General features: G+C 40.7%; 1 protein-coding gene across 3 annotated transcripts in view; it reads right to left on the bottom strand.

Moving 5' to 3' along the window:
• Positions 1–739: 739 nt before the first annotated feature.
• The window catches only part of FBXW11 (F-box and WD repeat domain containing 11), a 77,881-nt gene continuing 59,750 nt past the window's right edge, over positions 740–18,870 (bottom strand). For all 3 annotated transcript variants that reach the window (XM_026061285.1, XM_026061286.1, XM_026061287.1), the window contains 8 exons: positions 13,697–13,834; positions 12,956–13,074; positions 11,971–12,220; positions 10,706–10,824; positions 9,892–10,002; positions 8,835–8,913; positions 7,112–7,300; positions 740–3,244 (listed from right to left, as the gene is read on the bottom strand). In XM_026061285.1, the coding sequence (XP_025917070.1) occupies positions 7,139–7,300; positions 8,835–8,913; positions 9,892–10,002; positions 10,706–10,824; positions 11,971–12,220; positions 12,956–13,074; positions 13,697–13,834 (978 nt within the window). In that variant the 3' untranslated portion in view covers positions 740–3,244; positions 7,112–7,138. The remainder of the gene's footprint in view (positions 3,245–7,111; positions 7,301–8,834; positions 8,914–9,891; positions 10,003–10,705; positions 10,825–11,970; positions 12,221–12,955; positions 13,075–13,696; positions 13,835–18,870) is intronic.

Here is an 18,870-nt window from a genome sequence, read left to right as displayed (position 1 = left end):
GGTAGCCCAGCATGTAACTACCTTTTTGTGTTACTGATGTGACTAATGTCAAAGAACATACTAGTGATTTTTTATCATGATTGGGTAACATGAAAACTTTGAGTCACTTAATTCTCAGTCACTTGCAATAGCTAAAGAAAAAACAAGAAAAAAKAGTTTTTCTCAAGACAGAGCTAATGCCAGAAGACCCTTTACCCGAACAGGGCATGAACAGAGATTGCTTCAGCAACCAAGGAAACAGGTAGTATTTAAACATTCTATTTGCATTCTTGATGAAGGGGGAAAAAAAGAAAAGAAAAGAAGTCCCGCTTGTGACAGGTCTGCTGACGCGCGAGACGGAGGCACTGCAGGACAGCAGAGATGTTCAGCTGCTGTAAGATCACACTAGCTCCCAGCTCAGCTTCTCACTGCGCCTCCCCCGCACGCGCTGTGATAAACGGAAGGGGAAGGAAACRTTTCCGAACGGCATCGGTCCACGCCAAGGCATGCGGCTGGGCCGGCGCGGGCGGTTCACACGAACGCCCTGGGCCCGTCAGCCTCRCGCCTGGCGCTGCCGAATTACCACCGAGAGGCATCCGCTCGATTAGCACCGCTAGCGCCGTCGCCCACCACGGGCAAGTACAGGAACGCTTGCAAGCACGAACTCTGCATTAGTACAGCTCTGCGCTGAACTTGGATTAACTGATGCACGATACCAACCTCTGGCTAGAGGACATTACTTGACCATGTATTCGACAAATTAAGTTCAAACTTTTTTTTTTTATTAAGCACATTCCACAGTACAAAGCTTTAGATCATGAACGATATCTGTACAATTTAACAGTTTCAATAAGCTGTTCATACACCAACTTTCCAAACAGATAATTGGCAAACATAATTACAAGTTAGAATTAGACTATCCCAGTGCTTTGAAACATTAATATAGCAGTAATGTACAGTTGCTCAATTATGGTTAGCAAAACAAAGTCCAGAGTGCAGCCAGGATCACTACCATTAATCCCAGGAGTCACGTTCCTTGGGTGCCAATCACAAAAGTCCACTGCTATGTTACACAAAGCACAAAGAAGTTTAGACTGCATGTTCAAATACCATCATCTCCCAAGGAAAAACATGAATTTAAATCTTACACATGCATTTAAAAAAAAAGAAAGAAAAAAAGGACTCCATTCTTCATAAACAAAATACCTTTTTCTTCAGGGCTGCAACAGATTCTTTTTAAACAGTTTAATATTAAAGCTAGTAGATGAGAAGGGTAAAGTAAGACACTTTCACAAACTACTGTCAAGCTTACCAAGAAGTGATCTTATGGACGCTCAGGAGCGTGTTTTTAATCTTCTGTATTTCATCACATTCGGTCATCTTGATGAAATAAATATCCTTGTAGTAACATGTAAAAGGGAGTTTCTTAACTTAAACACTGATCCCAACACCTCTCTCAATGTGAAGGGTGAAGAGGAGAAAACCTTAAGTCGCACTTCTGTAACGTTTCGGTAAGGTCTGACGGGCACTTTCTCTGGATTTCCTCGACACGGATACGATGCTCTAACCACAGCTGTTCCACCTAGGATTAAACCCTTGGCAGCCTGACTTTCCTTAACCTTTCTGGTCACACAAGGGAAAAACGCAAGACCGTGAAAGCGCTGCCAGAGGACAGACAAACAAACGTACACGACACACAATGACGGGGGAAGGACAGCACATTTCTGCGCCTGCACGCTTCTTCCCCGAGAAAACAGGCGCATTTCACACCGAGTTCAACCGAAGGATTAAAGAAAAGCCACCGACAGGCGTAGTCATACATGGCTAACAAAGATAAAATATTCACGTTTGCATTTATCAATGTCTTGTCTTGACATAAGAAAAATGCAGTAGCGTTAATATGACCACATAAATTAGACTGTGACAACGTAAGAAGACGCTACCGAGATTTGCTAATAAAAGCAGGCTAACGAAGATAAACCATGACCAGGACACCACGACGTGGTCACAGCTGACAGCTACGGACAAGAAACCTAGCGTGGTAACCAGAGCATTGACTTGAAGGGACCTCCGCTCCACCTTAAGGAAGTGTTACAGATCATACATAAATAAATTTAACTTTGGCCCATGGCGTCTTCTCCATTGAACAGCCAAACTAATGCTGAAGAAGGACATCAGTAGGCCTTTGCGACAACCTACTGCTGTTAAAAGAAAGACATCTGTAAATACTGCGGCACAAAATATAAGATACAGAACATAAATTAAACATTTTTTTAATTTTTAAAAAGTTTAGAAATTACATTTTAAAATATGTAGTTCCCATTAAAAAAATCCTAATGAATACTGAAAACCTCCTTTTGCAGAGAAAATTTCTAGGCAATTTGTATTAACCCCTACAGTGCCAGTAGTTAGAACATCCTGCTGCCAAGTGCTAACACATTTTGTATTAGTGTGTAGTGTCAGGAAATCCTGACTCCTAGCACCCGGAGGTTACACTGTTATGTACATTATATCTACATGCTTATACAGTATTTGAAATGAGGCAAGCACACATGGAAAGGTTTTACTATACCAAACATTAGGAAGCGTAGGACGGCTGGAGTACAGAGCACAGTTAAAAGGAAAAGACAGTGCTATACAACTAGTTTAGATAACCTAGCCTGAATTACAGGTAATCTTTAATTTAAAAGAAATTATTGGTGCAGAAACCAGTAAACTGTAATCCAAAAATATTACTGATCAATTCAGAAATATTTCTAATAGTCCAACGTACACTCCTATCAAACAAAACAGGCTCTGAATCGGTCATGAGAGTAAAGTCTAAAGGACAATGGTGACTTTGAAAGCAAAGCTCTGTACATTCTGGGTATGTGTTTGGCACCCAAATTTCATTGGAGAATGTTTTTTCTTGAAAGTCAGACAAAAGTGCAAAGCAATATAAATTAGGCCAAGTCCTTTCTTGACTTCCGATTTATTTCTGAAAAACAAGCCATCAGAGTTCAGTTTCTACGGACAATTTACATGTGAAGCTTTGGATTTTCATTGCAGGGAAGGACAGGCTTCTCAAATTCATCTACTCGAAGTCAGTGAATTTGTAGCAAATTCAGAGACGACCACTGAGAGCAGGAAAGATTAAGAAATTTAGATATAGGATTGTGCTGCTTTGCATCTACACAGCATCTAGAACCAATTCTGACTTTAGCTGTCAATCAACATCTTCAGGCATGTAGTAGCCAAAAATCCAGTAGTTCAAGACTGTGAAACCCTGAAAAAGACAAAAGACAAGCTGAACCGACAGGACAYGCAAATCAAAAAGCAACATTTGGAGGCGTCTGCAGGATGTTTAGCGCGCACCATTTTTCCGTACTCCAAGCTGAACCTAAAAGGGCAAAATACCTCGAGTRCAACGCTCCTCCATGACTCCTTAGGGGGACTCTCCCCTTCAGAGTAATTCACTTGGTGCTACAAGTGCTGCCTTCAAGGGCAGGTGCACCTCCACAGGACATTGCCTTCGCTTGCAGAACATGCTTGAATTAAGCTTAGAAAAGAGCAGGACTCTTAATGGTGCTGGTTCCTCACGGGGTGGAGGGGCTGGGAATCAGGCACAGCTGGCATTTTTCTTACACACAGTAAGAAACAAAGCCCCTCCTGGGGAGTAGCGACGAACCGCTAGCTTTAGCCGTGCTAAACGGTGAACGCTATCGACCGAACCAGTGACCTGCCCAAAACCACAAGCAGCTCTTCCCYTCTCCTCCTCCATGCTGCATGGTTTTGCATAGGACACAAAGTTCAGTTGTTTCGAAACACGGGTTTTTAAGAAACCAGACTAAAAATCAAGTAGTTTTACATTTCACTTGCCTTTTCCAGTCACGTGACTACGTTATTAGCTTGGAGAAGATGTAAATTCTGAGCGTAATTAAATCTGAACTTCCATTTTACTTGCCGCTTCCCAAAATCATTGCTACGGACTACGGTGCACTGCCCTATTCTGATGGGAAACTCCCACGAAAGGTTAAAACATCTTCAGGCACTTTCCCCCACCTTCCCTTCCCCCCAGCCCAAGGCCTAGTGCTTAATATAAGAATATTAGACTATCATATGGTAACAATTTTTATCATGTTACAATAAACAACAGGAATTCAACAGAAAGCAATAAAACTCTCACAGCCAACTGCCAGGACTGTCAAAAATGATCCGCTTTGAAGCGGCATAACATTGCAAGCCTTGTAAAAAAGGGTAGAGGGCTGCTTCAAAATTCAGAAAACTATAATGTTTAAAAGCATATAAAACTGTTTCATTAAATGTCATAATGAAATATTAGCTGTTTGACCATAAATTTATGTAAGATTTATGGTTTTTGGATTCTGAATTTAGACAAACCTGTCAAAAAGTGACATCACAACATCTCTCCTGTCTAAGGAGGAATTATTAAAGGAGTGTCATTACCAATACCAAAAACTCCCAGGATATGGAGATCTGCATGTTTTCAGTTCTGCATCACGGCACAAGTCAGACATAAGCTGTTCAAAATTGTCCAGTGTGCAGAATTTGAAAGGAAGAGAAGAGTGCCAAAGGCATTTCATATTTCATCAACAAATCTCAGTGACAGTGGGYCTGGTGGGCCACATGTGGCAGGAGAGAAAATAAGACACCCGCATGCTGCTGGTCAACTGAACTGAAATAAATTTTATTCGGCTCCTAATTACTTTTGTGCTTAACGCACACAATGCATGGCTTTTCCATGAATCAAAAAATTAAATAAAGCAGCTTGCCAAATATACTTCTGTAATTTTTTAAGCAAAACAATTTGTCAGCTTCAAATTAACTTGAAACTTCACAGAAGAAAGTACTGATGTATGAACTGGAAAATATATGGAGTTTGTTCCCAAAACTATCRTCTTCTTCCCATGCAGCCTGTTCTAAATGCCTGAAAAGGCAGGAAAAAAATAAATTATTCAGAAAGGAAAAAAACACACCAAACCCAAAGGTTTCTACAGGGAGGGARAAACATTCAACTTCAACAGGAGTTTCCACTGCAGAAGTTCATCCAGGTAGTGACCCAGTTTGCAGAGAAGCCAGCGACAGCATCTTTAACGGAACAGGACAGAGTCCCTAGAGACATTATCACCAGTGACAGCAACAAGCTTTCCACAATGAGAATATGGGTTTATCACCCCAGACAGGAAAAAAAGAAAAAAGATTAAAAAAGGGAACACTTTCAAGTGGAAGCGAAGGGCTGGCAGTCCTGGAGGACCTAGCTGTCTGGGTAGTTTCAGGGCCCATCTCCTAGCAAGCTGTGTCCTTTAAACACTCGGCCACCCCCTAGAAACATTAAACAGACAGCRATTTTCAGATTTCTGATTTCCTCTTACTGCAGACAGAATAAGAAGTTAGCGAGTTTTAACGTCACTTCTAAATTACCCTTGCAGTAGTGTTAATGTTGCAATTTCTTTCAAGTTTTTAAATGAGCTGTTCAATTTATTTAGTCAATACTTGTAGTAGCTCTTTCTACATTAAAACACCACTTAGATTCTTATTTTTCATTTAGAAAGGAAGCATAACACCACATGTATGAAAACGCAGGGAATACAAGCAATTCCCTAACATTCAAACAGAGCAGAATTTCAGTTTGTGTGAGCAACCATAACTGACTTAAATCTTGAATGCAGAAGCGCAGTTAAGRTAACCAGAAGTGCAGGCACTTCCTTTGGTTTTAAGGGAAAGTGAATTCCATTAGCAGCAATAACTGTCCCAGCTATTAACTGCCAGTAGATTCTGTACACTAACTCTTCATCCTAGCAGAAGACTTCTTCCTTAGGCAGGGGACTAACCATAACAACAACTGCAGGCTCTGAAAGAGAGGAAACAGTCTGATGATGGCCAGCTTTCTGCCCAGACCCTCTGTGGACCCTCTCGAGCCCCTGGACCCAAGCRCTATATCCAGAGATGACACTATCTCGGCTTCCTTTAAAATGAGGATGAGTTCAGTTAGTAGGAAATGCTGCCAACATTTTCCCAAGGAATGCTTACAAGTGAAAAAAATCAWTTTTATGAACCTGTATTTCAAAAAAGCAAAACATAATATCACAAGGCAAGGAAAAGACATTTCCCTGGCCAGARGAGCTTCAACAGAAAGACTGGAAGAGCTTGAGGAACTCCTTGCTACAGCAACAAACATGCGCAGAGAGATAATGAAAGCCTGTGGTTACATGGAGACGGCGAAAACTTTCTCCCCAAGGTATTAGCAAACTACTAATTATCTACTCAAATAAAATAAATCCTTCCTGCAGGGGCAACGTTAATCCTAATTCCTCTTGCTGCGGTGTCTCCACTTCCTTGGAAGCGTCTAGTATCAGCACTGGCAGAGACGGCATTGGAGATATGGGTGACTGTATTCTGCTTTGGTAAGGCAATTACTATGTTTCCAAATCCCAGCGTTATTCACAGCTATTTATAGTCTGAAGTGCAATTGTTGGCAGCAATACAGATGACATGAGGAAAAGAATCTACAAGCAGATCTACAGCAGAGTTTTTACCCAGCATGCTTAGAGAACTAAATAAAGCTGACTTGCAGAAAAGCRTTAAAATAGTCAAAATTTATGTGCGCTGTTTTTGACAGCTTTCAGCTGTCATGTTGCTGAGCACAATGGATTTTTTAGTTCTGAAAGCTATCCCTRTTACTCGTGGTTGTCACAGAATTGCTCGCTTACGATGAGCATTCGTCCAAAGGTCATATGCATGTTCAGTTTATTAGCGATGCATTACAGTGCTCAWTACAAAGAATCAAATGCAGAAAGTAAATGTCTCAAAAACTCTAAAAGGTGTATTTAGAATATATGTGCAGGAATTTGAGAATGTTGCAAGCACGTAGCTTTTCATATATTAATACCTGAAGTACCCAGTTACAAACAGGAGGGYGTATACAGGGCGTGAAGGTAAGATACTACAGTCTTACAAATTTTGTAAGCTGAAGCATGGCATCATACGAAGACCACATAATGCAAGAAGTAGCATAAAGAGATTTTATTTCCTTAAGAAAAACAGCAGCTTGTTGTTCTGACCATGCCTACCTGCAAGCAGAGTGGTGATTTCACATATTCACAATACAGTCCGTAAAAAGCAGCAGCCTTACCTTCTGAGGGTAGTAAAGTGCAGACTGTTATCTGGAGATGTAAGTGTATGTTCTAGATGGAGAGCGGGTCTCGTTCTGGGCACTGGGTGGCACATTTAAGAAATCCCAAATCAGAATCGTATCGTCATGGGAACTACTGATGATCTGAAATTCATCAAACTGGAGTCTAAAGACACGTCCTGAATGTTCCTGTGAGTAATAAAAATTCAGTTAGTGGAGCAAGAAGAGGGAAACGTCTCATTACATTTGTACTCACACATGTATCTGGACACAGAATGGTGAATTAAAATTCTGGTGCGCTGATTAAGTTCTTAGTTATAGTTAACCTGAGTTTAAGACAAGCTCCTTTTGTATGTAAACTTTTACAGCAAAAAGCATGTCTTCCAAATAAAGTGCTTGTAAGCCTTGAACCTTCCCTGGAGGGAAGAGGTTGAAGCAGAGATTATTAAAGACAGAAACAGCCTATCAATCCAGAATAAGCAATGCAGAAGATCAGCTGGCACTGACAAACTGCCAGGGTTCCTTCTATTACGTACCATTTTGTATTCAACCCTGCTGCTTAATCAATTTTTATATAATCTTAATAAACCACATCACAGGCTCACCTAGGTCCTGCTTCTGGAAGTACCATTATGGTTCACTTGCTAGTAAAGGCAGACTGTGTTCAAACGCTGCCTTAAAGAACAGGAGCCACGGGAGTACGTGCTCCCTAAGCTCCTTTAAGGATATCTCAGAAGAGCATTAAGAGGACCATAAGATGTTCTCCACTTTGTGCACTCTAAGCAGATTTAAAAGGAGCACACCGCCTTATCAGAGAACTAACCGAAGCTGTCAAACTGCTCCGCAGTCTGGAGTCTGAACTGGAGTTTACTCACAGGAGGGTAAGAAGCAACTTTGCATATGGAATAAAAGGATAGTTAAATCTCATCTCCAGGCCAAGACTACTGAAAAGACTAAAACTTAGAACTATTTCGTGCAATACAAGCACTTCTGCAGGAGCCGGATAGGCCAGGCACATGCTCAATAAACCAGCTACCATTACATACTGCCAAGAGCTTTGGGCTGCTACTAGCTCGACAAATGTCAAACTGACTCCTGAAGTAACATTTTATGTACATTTCTGTGAAGAGAAAAATGAAACACTTCCTCCCCCCCCCTTTTTTTTTTAAATCAAGTCTACTGTCATACATCAAAACCCTATTACAAAGAAAAACATAAGCTAAGTAACCACCTTAAATATGATAGTCCTCTGAAGCAATTGGAGCGCCTTGTGGCGACTCAACATCCCCTTCCCTTCCACAGCTCTTCCTTCCGAACTGAAGGAGAAAGGTTTGGGAAAGGCTCAGAGAACTCCATCCCCCCCTCACCCCCACGCCACCCTTTTAATGAGAGGAAATGTATTTAAAGCCAGGACTACAGTATCTATAACGATATTAGGGTACCACACCAACAACTAGAACGACTAGATACAGTGACACAATGATTATAATTTTAGAGCATCTAAGAATCTTGAGCTAGGAAAACTTAATCTTTCTTTTAAGGACACATTCAAATTATTCAGGACATCGCAATATTTCCTTTTTCTTCATTCTTAGCATGAGAAGCAGACTAGACTTTATAAGACATCCTGAGTTTCCCACCTATCCCACTAGACTATAATAAAATGCCTTTCCCTTTCAAATAAAAGATTTCAGATAACCCCAAATGAATTAATTTTACATACCACTAACGTACGCAAGCATAATGTACTTGCTGGAGCACGCGGGTCAAGAGCAGCTTGCAAGTCCCAAACTTTAATTTTGCTATAAAGTAAAATAAAGAGATTATAACAAAAACATTGTTTCAAGTACAAGCATAGAATAAGTATCTGAAGCAATGGAAGGAATGCCAGGTTTTCCCTACAGTTAATTTATCAGGATCAAGCAAAATATTAGAATTTACCTACACTGATATACTAATGTTCAATCTCTTGAAGCACAGACAGTTTTCTGTTTCTTTTCAGCACCAAATACAGTGATGTCTTTGTGATGGACCAAATGGATTGACAGATATTACGAACACACATATAAACACAGTTAATTTACACAAGTGATTTTAGAACTGCAGATCTCAAAAGCCTACAGCACTACTGATGAGCGCAAAGCCTGTCCGCCTGAACTACAAATCAGACAGAGAAAGAAATGGAGAATTTGGACACGGACGCAAGTTTTCCTGAATTTACTAAACCGTTAAAATACTTCTTACAAGGCAGAGCAAGACCAAAGCACTAACTGCAGGGGTCTTACCTTCAGCATACCAAAAATGATCACTTAAGAGCTCTGAGAGCCCTACGACATATATTACACACACAAAAACATTTTCCGTGCTGCTGCCTAATAAAAAGAGAAAGCCAAAACTACTCTGAGAGCATGGGATTTGGCAGGGAGCAATTCCTGAGGGAAGAAACAAAGGAATGCACTTTTTTAGACTGGTTGCCACTTAAGCCAAACAAAAATGTATTTTCTACCAAAAGCCAAACTTGGGTGATAAAACAACTGAGGACCCTGTTAAAGAGCACCAGAAAAGCATTTTGGATTATAATACAAATCTACTCAGAACGCAGTTTCTTGGCTCCCTAAAACTGCAGCCTGCTGCGTTCAGATCTTCACGCAGGAACCACTCGGTTACATATTGATCCACCAGTCAAATCAGAACAGAACCTCTACATAAGGCCTAACAGCTTCCAGAAGGTGCTTTGTTAAGAAAGGCCAAACTTCTCAAAGTTGCATTTAAAAACATACCCATCATAGGCTCCACTAACAATTCTCTTGTTGTCAAACCTGATGCATCGAACCAGTTCTTCATGGCCTTCTAATACTCTTAAGCAGGCACCACATTCAATGTCCCATAGCCTTAAGAAAAAGGGGGGAGAAAAACAAGACAAAACAAAAAACAAACTTTGAATACTTCAGGTTCAGCACCTGTCCCTTAGCCTTACGTGCAGCAATTCAACCATGCTATTTACGTTTTTTCTGTGGAAAATACTACACGAAAGGCAACTATAGAACCCCAAGATGTTCCTTGCATTCAAGTCACAGAAGAGAGTAATTCTGATATGCTGCTGCTGCAACATAATTTGGTCTATTCAAAATTACAAACAAGTAAAGGTTGGGTACTTGTTAAATTATTTCAGTGAGTTTTTATACGCTGATTTGTGTTTGTGTGCGTGGGGGGGGGATGGACAGACACTGTTCATTCTGCATATACCAGTCTCTATTAGAGGTTCAGAAAGTAGTTAAACCAAACAGTGAACAAAGTCTTTCTCATTTCTCTAACCAGAAGACAAGGTAATAAACTAGCAGGATCAATTAACATTTTTTTGTTCATTTTTGACTTAAACCTTGCAATTGCAATGTTTCAACAGGGCTGTATATAATATGTTTATTCTCACACCGAACAAAGTTTTTGGCCATACGTTATCTGCATCAATAACAAGACAAAGGGGTTTTTTTTGTACTTGAAGTAGTGTAGGACAGTATCAAAAGTCAGGAGAAACTGTTTTCACATGTGCAGATGTACATCGTTACACACCGATAGCAGCTTTTTGGCACCCACCTAATAGTATTGTCTGAGGACCCGCTGACAACTAGTCGATCCCTGTACTGGAGGCACGCAATACCACGCTTGTGCCCGTTTAGAGTACGAACAAACTCGCATGTACTTGTACTCCAGACCTGTGAAAAATGAGATAAAAGCTTCTCTCAGAATTATGCACAATCAAGATTTTTGAGTTTCAACAGAACCTGTTAAAAATTCATAACGAAAGAGGTCTGCGGTTGGCCTTTGGTAGCCAGTTGAATGAAAACTTGCATAAAGTTTTTACAGGCAAGAACAGGTACGCTGCATTAACAGAAGGCTAGCAAGCACTGCGGGGAAGCTAGCAGTGACAAGAGCCACGGGCACTGCTATTGCGCACAGTCAGTGAGAAAAGTTCAGGGAGGTTTTTTGTATATAAAATATTTTCAAGTGGTAGAGACTACTCCAAATGATTTTTAAAAAACTTCATTACACTTGAATATTCATAAGTTAGTCTTTTTAAAGAGTGGAAGTTACCACATACAACAAGCAACTTTAACAAGACCAAAACTGTGATCTATAAAAGTTTGGTGACCGCTTCTTTCTTAACATTAGTTGAGCAACTTCACCCATTTTTAATAAACTGTAATTGAAGTTGTAATGTAAAGTATCCAGTGGCTCTTTTTCCAGCATGCAACAGTACCTTTGGCAGATATTTGGACACAGAACTGCCAAGAGCTTTTTGGCATGGCCTAAGGTAGCTCTAATTCTAGAGAAGGAAGGGTGGAAACGCCTTTGTTGTATTAATACTGTGGGTAACTCAAATCTCCTGGTATGTATATGTATATATATAATCTTCAAATACAGCATTTTAGTTCTTGAAACAAGGCAAAGCCTGGTTTAGCTGTTGGGAAGATGGGGTGAGGAAAGATAACTGTTGATAAAATTCATGTCTGGGACAGGCCTGCCAATTGAAATTCAGAAATACCATTTGGAAAAAGGCACAAAATGTGCCACATTGAACAAACAAGCCAGTTGTGAGACTAGAGTTTAAACGGCGAATAGACTTCACCTTTTTGTAATTGTGTCAGAAGCTACCAAAATGTTCCAAGCCTAGTTATTTGCATAAAGATATTAACAGCTAGTAAAAGCAAGCGACTAGCCGAACAGCAAAGAAAGGCGCAGAACTGCTCAGGAATCCTTTTGCTATTCAGATTTGAATCATAACATTTGGAAGTTTTCCAGMTACTTATTCTTCCAGGCACAAGCTTGTCATTTTAGTTGTCAGAGCTCCGCCAACTTACTTTAATGGTCCTGTCACCTGATGCTGACACAATGTACTTGTCATCGAAGTCTACGACGTTAACAGCAGCACGATGGCCAACCAACACACGGCGCAGGGTGATGTCAGTAGGTGATGCCATATCCCAAACGGCAATGGATCTGTCCTTTGAGCATGTCACCATTAAACCATTACTGAACCTCAAATGAAGCACTGCCTCATTGTGGTGAATCAACGTGTTCAGAACTTCACCTGTGTTCACATCCCAAACTCTGCAAAAACAAAATAATTTTAGCTCAGATGAATGAAGCTGCCTCTGCACAGTATAAACTCTAAACACACACAGATCCACTACTACCATTCAAATCCACCACAAGCCAGCAGCAACTGGAATGTAACGCCCTCCAGTGCTACCTACTAGCTAACGTGAAATGGAAATCACTACTTGATGCATACTTCCCAAGGGGTGCTAGGATCAATTTTTAACTTTTTGAAAGTTGTAGAGACCGACATTGCCACCATTGTTGCGAGACAACAGATGGGAGACAAAGGCCTTCCATTGGACTGTAGCGAAGCATGTTTACATTGGACCTCTACTGAGCACTGAATTCATGCAAGAATTTAAACTCGATGTCATCAGAATTGCTGTTAGACAAGTACATATCCCAAGTATTCTTGCATCAATAGTCGTAATTAAGAAAGGTCAGAAGAAGATACAAGGAACCCTCAATGAGGAAATTACAGTATAGTTGGCTCATCAGCCATCCTACAACTTCAGGTTATGCCTTGAATCACACAGATCACATTCCTTCAAAGTTCTTAACACCCTACAAAAATGAGACTCAAATTTGGGAAAAAAATTATTGAATGTGATGCTTTGCCAGAGATGAATATTTTGGCTTCTGAATAGCAGCATCATATTCATAGTAGGGCACGCATATTGACTATTTGGAGATTATTATAAGCATTCCTAGCACAGTCATTTTGCACAAAAACCTGACACTCACCTCACTGTAGAATCTGAAGATCCAGTTACAATGACTCTTTCGTCATACTGCAGACAAAGAACTGAGCCAGTATGTCCTGTTAATACTTTCAAACATTCCAAGCTTGTTTTGTCCCAAATCTGTTAAAAATAAACAGTATAAGCTGCTTACCAAGATCAAAAGCATAGATCCAAGACTTTCACACAGCAGCAAGAGAGAAGGAAGGAGGAAAACCAGGGATAGCAAGAAGACTCCATGAGTAGTTATCCTGTCTGAACAGTGGGCCTTTCCTCCCTTTAGCCTGATGAAGTCTCCCTGAAGCAAGTTCTTGACAGAACAGTGAATAACCAATGATCATAAAAAGATAAAAGCCAGCTTTCCAAACGGAAATGCTATGGCTCTCGGGGACAATGAGTATGAAAACAAACTGTTAGCCAAGCCAAAAGGCAAAGCTAAGGACAGCAGCACACAGCGTCTCCATTAATTATATCAACTTTGATTTCACAAGCATTTGTTTTTAGTCATATAGAAAGCAAACATAGTATAGGTCTCCTGGCTGGCAGTCCCCCGAGTTCCTAGAGCAAAACACAGGCGAGAACTTTGCAGGGCTATAGAAGACAACTCATCCTCACAAACTCTGCAAAGAATAATACTATCCCGTGAAGAGAGGAGTGAAATCATCAAGGAAACACAAACAGCTATCTTTCCAAGGCAAAACTGCCTATTTATCTCTATAGAAAAGACAAAAAAAAAAGTGTTTACCTTAATGGAGTTATCTCGTAGGCCACTGATAATCTTTTCATCATCATACTGTAAACAGTAGACACCTTTGCTATTCTCAGAGCGGCACTGAATCCTCTGCAAATTGTGTCGCCCACATCGCCAGTTAGATTCTATAGTCTAACAAGAGGGCAAAACAATTAGATGCTACTCATAAGGCTGCATGCTTCATCATGATTATGGCAACAACCACCCCACTCTCTCCCACTTTTACATATCTCATTCTTAACATTTAAGTATGTAAAACTGAAATGCATCTACGTTCTTTCCAATAAAAATACACGAAATACATTATATTAGAGTTGGTACTTTTGTGTTTTGTCGTGACAAAAAAACCCTGTGATTAGTGAGAGAAGATCATATCGAACCGGCCCTAAGGAGCATCTTCAAAGGAGCCATTAGAGAGATACCGTTCATGAAAATTCAGTTTCCCCCTGTATCTACACTGCCATCTGACATTAGCAGTAAAGATTAAATCAGAAACTCAAATAAAACCGTGCTCAGCATCACATGAGTAACTAACACTACAGAACTGCTGAGCCCAAAACAGAGGTCACTGGAGCTTTGGAGCTTTCCTCTCCCCACCCAGTCATTTGACCTATTAGGTGTTCTTATGCGTCTCAAAGTGACTTTGAGATATGAAAGCTTCCTATAAGCATCTTAAAGCCCAACAAAAATCTAAAAATAACAAAACAGGGACTGTAGAATTTCAAACCATCTTAAGAACAGCCACCAAAACTTTTTAACAACCTCCTCTACTCATCTTAAAATGTGCAGAAGTTTAGTCCTCAACATTCTCATTCTGAGAGATATTTTTAAGGCAAGAAACCTGACACATCTAAACAGGCCACAAGCTATTTTCTAACAGAACCAGAAGTCATTCAATCAGCCAGGTTCATTTTAATCAGATTTATTACTTGTGAGAAGACCGATTCAAGCTGATTTCAAAGAAATAAGGGATTTTAGTTAGAAAGCTTGCAACAACGTTCATTAGAGGATGAGCGTGCAGAACTCCAGGCCAACATCTGCAGTACCTAGGCCAGCTGCGATGCTTTCCCTTTTCCGAGGCATACATCAGAACAGATCGTTTATTTGACGATTTCCCTGGGTTCCCCCTCCACCTCCGAAAATGCTGCTTGGAAATCTGGGGAGAAGCTGATCAGCTGTCACTTTGATTGGAAAAAGCCTATTTATATCCAAATTCTAATTTTAAAACGATGGCAAGCCGCTCTGCGGTTCCATGCGGTTCTCCTTGCTCTCCCCAAGGCTAGAAAACAACTGAAGCACTAATCAGGACAAAAATGCCGTGCACGTATGACTTCCCAATGCTAAGAAAAGATGTCTGCTATAAGGGAAAACTAGTCTACCGCTTGATTTTCTATGCATTTGCTCCTTCAGTTGTCTCCCATTATGCAATTTAGAGAGAACTATACACAGTTGCAACATAAACCCGATGTGTCACAGGGATGTGTCTAAATGATAAGTACTAAGAGATGCTTCTAGAGAGGCGTGCAGACAAGTTACTCCCCCCCATCATTCGCTTCCAGTGTGGTGGGGAAGCTAATGAAATTAAGACAAGTCATTTGTCAGTTTGAGATCCATTAGTCCCTAGTGCCCTGCTGATTTTCAGACTGTTCAAAGTATGCTTAAAAAGTTCAAATTTGACACTGGTTCAGCCCTGGCTTCCCGCCTTGAAGGTGGCAGACTGTGCGGCATGGGATGGAGGGTTTGATGAGGAAGGACAGGCAACAAGATGCAATTCTCGAGCTTTATCTGAAGATTTATCACCTGAGCTTGGAGGGTAGAACTGCAATTCATTAACTCCTTCGCTGTCACAGAGAGGTGACAGACTACGCTCAGAAACAGGAGGAGATAGTTTTAGACATTTATAGCATGAACCACTATAAATAAAGATCCCAAGGCAAGATATTTAGAAATGCAACACTAACTAAAGGCATATGAGATTAAGTATCACAGATGTGAGTTAACCAACTTAAACAGTTCTAGCAACCATGTATTTTCAGAAGTTTAATACTAAGAAGAGTTCGAAGGGGGAGTTTCCTCTAAAGCAACTCTTTTGGAAAGTTCTGAAATACGCAGTTTTACATAACATGTATTGGATTATTCTAGCTGGTGAGTGCTCAAACACCATTCCAGCACTTTCACACTTCAGGTCCCCGCAACAGTGATTACCCATGGCTACAGGATATATTAAGAACACCACAAATCAGAAATGTTGTTCATAACTGTCAGTTTTCTGAACAAACCAGTAGTCAACAAAAGCATGCTGATTTAATTCTTTGAAGTTCACTCTAGGAAGCTACCGAATAAGCTGACCATAAGAAAATGCTGGCTTCAAATGAAAGAAACTAAAGTATTATTTATACCTATGCGAAGGCACTATAAAGCAGTAAGTCATATGCAGGTGCACATTTTACTTCTGTGAGTAGATGTCATTTCATTTAGACATTATATGGTGTGGCTACTGTGGGAAAATACTTCATGTTTTTTGAGAACTTGTAAAATCCCCTTACACTGCGTAAATTTTCAATATGCTGGGAAAGTAGCCACAAAACACAGAGAATATACAGCAGCATTTAAATTGGCAATAGAGTGAAAACAGATGTGTACGTATAGAGAAATAACATTATTTTAAATGACTAAATACAGCTGAGTGGGTGGGCAACCTGGAGGACCCTCTAAAAAGGAACATGTTTAATACAATACTGGCAGCCACATAAAAGCTTCTTGGTATAGGAAATTTCTGGTTGTTACTGAATAGTGCAGTTAGTAAAAGTTTTTAGCTGCAACCTTTTTCCAGGAGATATCTTAATAAACTGTATATGCTGAGAAGGTAGACATACATGTATAAGGGGAGAGGAAGAAATTGCTGTATTTTATGGATTGTTACAAGCAGCATGGAGTCAGTGCTGAAGAGCCCTACAGTTTATTTGCATACTTATGATACCAAACCAACTACTAGTATATGCACTAGCCACAACAATAGTTTCTATAGATTTCCCCCCAAGTCTCCAAGTTACCAGCCTCTAAACTTGGTTTCACAACTAAAAATGTTGCAGAACACTATCTCCTTAGGTCACATGGATACAAAATAAAGCTCCTCACATTTTTCTAAATGCTCACCAGAGCAATAGCAGCAGGTAGTCAATGACTACCGTATAACCAGCAAATCTGGACATACATGGGACAATAACCGAGAACAAACCCTTGTTCGCATGCTTTCTTCTAATACATAAAGCATTAATGCAAATTTGTCTGCTGGAGAAATTTGAAGATCTAAACAGCCTTCCTTCCCTCCAGTTTCTCAAACATAAGGGTGTGCTGACGTTCTCACGGGCATGGTGCCCTGGAAGTTCCTCCAGGACATTCTCTTCCCATACCTACCTCTTGCCAGTAGCTTCTCAATCCACAGCAAATTTACTATGTCTTCAAGTTTTTGAGGACACAATACAGCATTTCTTAACAGAAGCAATCAACAGGCTGTTCCTGGCACTTCTGGGGATACCTCATTTACACTGGGCATCTCTCAAAGTTAACCAGAATTAGCAAAAATCACTCCTACATTAAATCTCTAGTCTTAGAGGCTAGTTAGAATGAGGGTACTGAGTAGTATCAGCTGAGTTTTATTTGGCCATTTGTGTCAGGGATATACATGGGCTCGTATTGCTCATGTTTTGTTCATCTTCGTGCCTCATCTTCCTTTGGACTAAGCACAGAAACGTTTATTGGTAGCTCACGCTGTGGTGAACTTGGTTAAAATGGCCAGTAGCTATACAGTTACAGATTAGTGAACTTCGAAGCAAGCTTGTCTTTCCATGGATGAACAAAGAGACGAGTAAATGAATAGGCACTGCTCTGGCAGAGGATGCTAGCAACTCCAGCCACGAATGCTGGAGATGCATCTAGGAGAAAATGTCTGAGGTATGGACCTGGGCCTGGAGAATAGCTTGGACCTGGGGAATCTCAGATATTTCTTATGACACCGAAGCTGTGTAAGGAGAGGCTAAGAATGGGTCACTTAACACCAGGCTTTCAGACAAGAAAAACATGGTTGAAGTTAGGGCTTTCCTTTCTCTTGACTGAAAAAGGACCAAGGAGGCCCCAACAGACCAACACTGCCCTAGTCAGAAAATCCTCCTGACTTGGCAGAGAAAAGGTAGAAGCAAATGAACTTATGTCATTGGAGGGAAGAGGGCTTAGCATTTCATTCATTATAAAGTTAATAGAGCTCACAAAGCAAAGAAGAAAGTTCAGCTTGCCCACAGCACCAGGCTCCTTGGATCTTTGAGACCTTTCCTGTTCCAGCTTCTCTGTAGCTGCTACAACATTTAGAAAAACAAACAAAAAGCCAGAAAACATTGAGCTCCTGAAGAAGAACTTTGATCCCTAAGAAGAAAGGCTGTGTGAAACACATTGCCTAGAAGGCTTGAATTGCTCCTCAACAGGCATTTGCTGTGAGCTAGCTGCCCTCTGATCATTACTACAACAGTATAAACAAGATTCCTGGACACACAGGGGATGACAGCCTCAGAGTAACAGAGGACAAAACATGCCAACAGCAAAGCCTCCTTCCAAAGCGGTCCACCAGAGGGACAGAAAACCCTGTAAGCAAAGAGTAACACCACCTTTCCTGTGAGCATAAWCACTTCCAAAAACAGCGTTAGGGAGCTATGGACCAGCGCCAGCGGTAGGCATGTAGCAGCAAAGGCAGCTGAAGAGCTCAAGCACCAGAGGAAATGGATCAGTATGAGGAATGGTACTGTACACGGACAGCAGTGAAATCCCTGGGGCCAGAGCAATATGGCATCAAGTACTTGTATTGTGTCCAACATCCTCCTAGTGAAGCATCTCCTCCTCAGAACAGCTGCACAGTGAAAATGATGAACGAGAAAATTATGCAGCCCAGTAAGCTCTGCAGAACTTGCTGCTCAGCTGACTAGCCGAAATTTTTGCTTCAGGCACACTACCCCTTACACTATACACACGCACTAAAACAAGAGCATATTCTCACCTAAGTCCGTGAATGTTCCTTCAGAAGGGAGCAATACATATGTACACACTGTCTTGAACATAAATTGGCATTACTGCTAGAAGACAGAACACCAGGTGCTGGAAGTCCTTCTACGATTGCATCT

Source organism: Apteryx rowi, unplaced genomic scaffold (genome assembly GCF_003343035.1).
Source record: "Apteryx rowi isolate R43461 unplaced genomic scaffold, aptRow1 scaffold_18, whole genome shotgun sequence".
Taxonomy (NCBI): Eukaryota; Metazoa; Chordata; class Aves; order Apterygiformes; family Apterygidae; genus Apteryx; species Apteryx rowi.
Note: the sequence above shows the minus strand (reverse complement) of the source record. Positions and strands in the feature narration are given on the sequence as shown.